Source organism: Cynara cardunculus, unplaced genomic scaffold (genome assembly GCF_001531365.2).
Source record: "Cynara cardunculus var. scolymus isolate 2C unplaced genomic scaffold, CcrdV1 Un_Scaffold_6475, whole genome shotgun sequence".
Lineage (NCBI taxonomy): Eukaryota > Viridiplantae > Streptophyta > Magnoliopsida > Asterales > Asteraceae > Cynara > Cynara cardunculus.
The window spans coordinates 12,921-17,419 of record NW_020202985.1 but is presented as its reverse complement, the minus strand read 5'-3'; the positions used below and the strand labels follow the sequence as shown (position 1 = coordinate 17,419).

General features: G+C 42.0%; 1 protein-coding gene across 1 annotated transcript in view; it reads right to left on the bottom strand.

The window, feature by feature from the left end:
- Positions 1-1,454, bottom strand: part of LOC112504672 — a 2,599-nt gene extending 1,145 nt beyond the window's left edge. The window contains exons 1-2 of the mRNA XM_025108618.1: positions 916-1,454; positions 224-813 (exon numbers count right to left, since the gene is read on the bottom strand). Of these exons, the coding sequence (XP_024964386.1) occupies positions 224-813; positions 916-1,454 (1,129 nt within the window). The remainder of the gene's footprint in view (positions 1-223; positions 814-915) is intronic.
- Between the last annotated feature and the right edge of the window lie 3,045 nt (positions 1,455-4,499).

Genomic DNA, 4,499 nt, shown 5'->3' with positions numbered 1-4,499 from the left:
ATCCCAATAAGCACATCCCTCCCAACCACATTCCAAGCTGACTTAAAGAATTTAGAAGAATATCCGTCAGGGCCAGGAGCTTTATCATTTCCAATAGCAAATAAAGCATCCTTTATTTCCAAGTCKGAAATTGGACGWATTAAATGAAGAGAGTCCGATAATGAYAAAGCATGACGAAACACACAATCCCCCATAGTTGAAGGAACCAAACTATTAGAGGTACCAAGAATCCCTTTAAAGTGAGAAATGAAAGCCGTTGAGACCTCCTGATGCTCAAAGATTACACCATCCGAGTCCCTGATCATGGCTATATGGTTCCGATTGCGCTTTTCTTTCATAGCATGAAAGAAGAATTTAGAATTWCYATCCCCTTCATTTAGCCAAGATATTTTYKCTTTTTGTCGAGCCAATTCCACCTGATGACTCCTAGCTTCTTGATAAGCTAATAAGAGATGAGCGATGTCCTCCTTTAGCAAATCATTAAACGGGTCAAGATCACAAGCCAATTGCGCAACATCAAGTTCAGTCTTTAGTTGAACAACCCTTTTATCCAAACATCCATACGAATTGCGGAGACGCCGACAAACCACCTTAAGATCTTTTAATTTCCTTAGAACCCGCTTCATGTAAGATCCAATCTGAGGCTTCGACCATACCTCCTCCACCGAAGCAAGGAAGTCCTTATGAGAGGTCACAAAATTGTCAAACTTAAAACCACGCTGACGAATACGTCTTCCAACACGGAAAGAAAGAATGCCCGGAGAATGGTCAGAAATCCCCCTAGGTTCAAAGAAAGCCGAAGCATCCCCAAATCTAGAGATAAAATTCGAATTGCCCAAAATACGATCAAGTTTTCTCATAACTCCCTCTCCACCCGAAGGTTTCTGGATTCAAGAAAATTGACACCCTTGATACGAAATATCAAATAATTCAGCCTCCTCCAGACAGATATGAAATTCCTCCATGTCAGAATTCCTCCTGGAGGAACCCCCCAACCCATCATGAGGGAAAAGCATCGAATTAAAGTCACCCATAGCAATCCATGCTTTCCTCTGACAGAAGGCATGAAATTCCCCAAAAGCCCGCCAAAGTTCACGCCGTTCAGTACCCRTATTACAWCCATAAACAAAAGWGATAAAAAGGGGTTCARTTTKCCCAAGAATTCGAACTTCACAATGAACATATTGATAATGCTGCTCAATCATAAGGACAGATAAAACCAACGGGTCCCAAGCAATAATTAGGCGAGTGCCTTGATCACTGACCGAACCATTYGAAATCCAATTCCAATTACCAAAAACACTACTACACACATCCCCCAAGTGATTGTAAACAACTTTGGACTCTATGATGCAACATAAAGAAAGATGTTTGAGAGAAATGAAATCACGTACCTCCTTTCGTTTAATAAGGGCATTTAATCCCCTAACATTCCAAGCTGCCAACTTTATCATTGAGACAAAGAAGATGGATCATCCGCTCCTTTATTGGCCTTTAAATGCTCCTCCGTATCTATGATTTCCATTTCGTCATCATCACTAGACTCATCAGAAAGAGACAAAAACCGATTACTAGTTTTCAGATCAAGAATTTTACCCTTCCTTGGTTTAAAAGCTTGCACCACCTTTTGCACTAACTCCGGATTACCTTTCGATAAGATTTGAACATTTGAAACATCCTCTCKCCCTCTTGGCGTACGTCCCGCATTCACCGTACAGAATTGGCCGTCTACTTTTCCAGTATCCTTCCCCTTCAAATTCGTAGAATCCTCAGAACTTGAAACATGTGTGACATTTGTATCTTTCGCCAAGTGTTTTGAACCCTCCTGAACCCTTTTTAGAACACCAACCCCAGTTAAAGTATCATGAGTACCTGTGGCCGCTCCAGATGATGTGGCCTGAAAATCTGTACGGCCTGATGTATCCTTTTTCCTCCACTGTTTCCGCCTGAACTCTGTAAAACCCCTTTTATCCGTGACTGTTTCAGAAGACCTTTGCTTTGCAATATCCCCTTTCAGACATGTCGCCGTACGATGACCAAATACTTTACACACTGAACACTGGGAAGGAACCCAATCATATTCCAGAACAACATTAATGATATCCTCTCCAGTACCCGATAGCCTTGGAATAACCACTTCAATATTCTTCTGCATTTCCCCCATGGCCCACACATCCACCAAAACTTTAGCAAAGTTAGTACGACCCCATGCTCTATCACAAGTGGAGGCAGTGCAAGCATCTAAGCGCAAAGGGACGCCTATAGCACTAGCAATGCGACTGATACCCTCTTTATTGAAAGCAACTAGAGGGATATTAAAAAACTTCACCCACAACGGGCAAGACTTGTGTTCAGGTTTCTAAAGACCCTTTGAGGGATCCCAGAAGGAGACAAACAGCGGTCTCCCTTTGATCATAAGGGGAGACGTTTCAATAACTTGGTTACACCCACCCTCATCATTAAAGCGAAAAAAGAAATACCCCATATCATTAACCATAGCATCAATGAGACCAAATKTTCSCCATGCATTYTGAACCGCACGTAAAACAACAGGGAAWGGAAGACGGGGACCMAGAAAATAACCATRAAGAACCGATTGAAATGATTTAGCCATACCTTTAGTAACGTCCAAGGGAAAACAGATCCGCGGTTTCACACTTTTCTCAACCGGAAAATAAGTAAGCTCAGTCAAAGAGGAACCACCCACAATATCTGCAAAGGATTTCTGAGGAACCACACCTTTATCACCCCTAATCGCCGGAGAAAGACGTTCCCATACCGAAACCCTCTGGTTAGAGTCCCCAATCACGCCAGCCTTCTTCTGAAGACCCTCATGCAAAGAAGGGACCTTTACCAAGCTAGGATCCGTCGCTCCCAAAATAACATCAGCAAAATCCTGGGAAGAACCATCCTCCAAGATAACATCCGCAAAGTCAAACATCCTCCTTCAACAGGAAAGAATACCTAGTTTACTATAACCCAAATCAAGAAGCCGTGGTGCTGAATCCCTAGCCAAGCAGTCTTAATAAAGTAGACGAAGACCTTATAAAAAGGTGCTGAATACTCTAGCAAGAAACTTAACAAAGGAGACGATGACCACATAAACACTTGACGCGGGATAAGAAACTAAATATGAATACCTCCAACCAACCGCAGCAAAGCCAAAAGAACAAAAACGCACAAACGATGAGAACCAAGCAGCCCACCAAACCACAAGAATGCATGTAAACCCTAGACGTGGAGTACTAGGCGCATGCAAACCCTAGTCAAGGAAAATTGCAGACAAACGAGAACTACAGCCTCAAGCAAGCAAGCAAAACCCTTTAATCAAGCACCAACAATACGAAAACACCTTCACAAAGAAACAACAAAGAAACAGCAAACCGAAGGGAAGAAAGAAACCAAGCCGTGTACGAACGGCCAAGAGGACACAAACGAGAAATAACCAGCCAAGGGACACAAAACGAAACCAACCTTTAATGAAGAACACGAATATCGCCTCCACCCAAGACAAGAAACCCTAATCGGCTTTTGAAGAAGAAACGAGATCAATACAAAGGGAACGAACCTCCAACCGAAAACAAATCCAAACCTCCAATATAACCGAAAGCAAACCTTCAAACAGAAACTACAGCCAAAATCCGCCTCCTCCAAACTAATAACCCTAATCACTCTGTGAGGAAGAAACGGAAACAAACCAGCCGCCGTTGCCAAACTAAACCCGAAAAGAAGAAACCAAATGCCGCCACCTCAAAACCAATAAACCCTAATCGGCCTTTGATGAAGAAGACGGGATCGAACAATAAGAAAACACCTCAAACGAACACGATCACAATTCTCCTCCAACCAAGGACGAAAACAAACCAAACCAAACGGAAATAAGCCTTCAAGAAGAAACGAAAGCCAAGCACAGCCGCCGTTTCAACCAAAACCCTCCAATGCGAAAACCTAAAACCGCCGTGAAGGGAAACCGTGAACCGTAACAGAACAGAAAGAGTCTAATTGGGTCAAAATGACACTAAATGTCTCATATTTAGTTTGGTCAGACATTAGAGGATACTCTGCTTATTTCTCCATTTTGAGTCTAGTTAAGTTATAATGGTGCTAAATGGTTCATAATTAGTCTAATTTGAAGTTAATGGGAGCAATTGAGGTAGAATGAGTCTTAATGGTCCTTATTAGGTTCATTTTGTGTTAGTGGATATAATGGGYTATTTTCTCCATAAGGAGTCCAATGGGGTCATAATGACACAAACTAGGTCGTAATTAGTCTCATTAGAACCTAATGGGTATAAGCACCCCATCTCTCCATGAGGAGTGTAATTGGGTCAAAATTATACTAAATAAGTCATAACTGGACGTTAATGCGACAAATTTGTGGTATAATGGTTCTTAAGGGCCCTTATTGGGTACAATTGGTCCTACTAGGTAGAATGTGCCTACTTCTTTTAATAGAGTCATTCGTGTCAAAGTGACACTAAATGGATCATAATTAATCC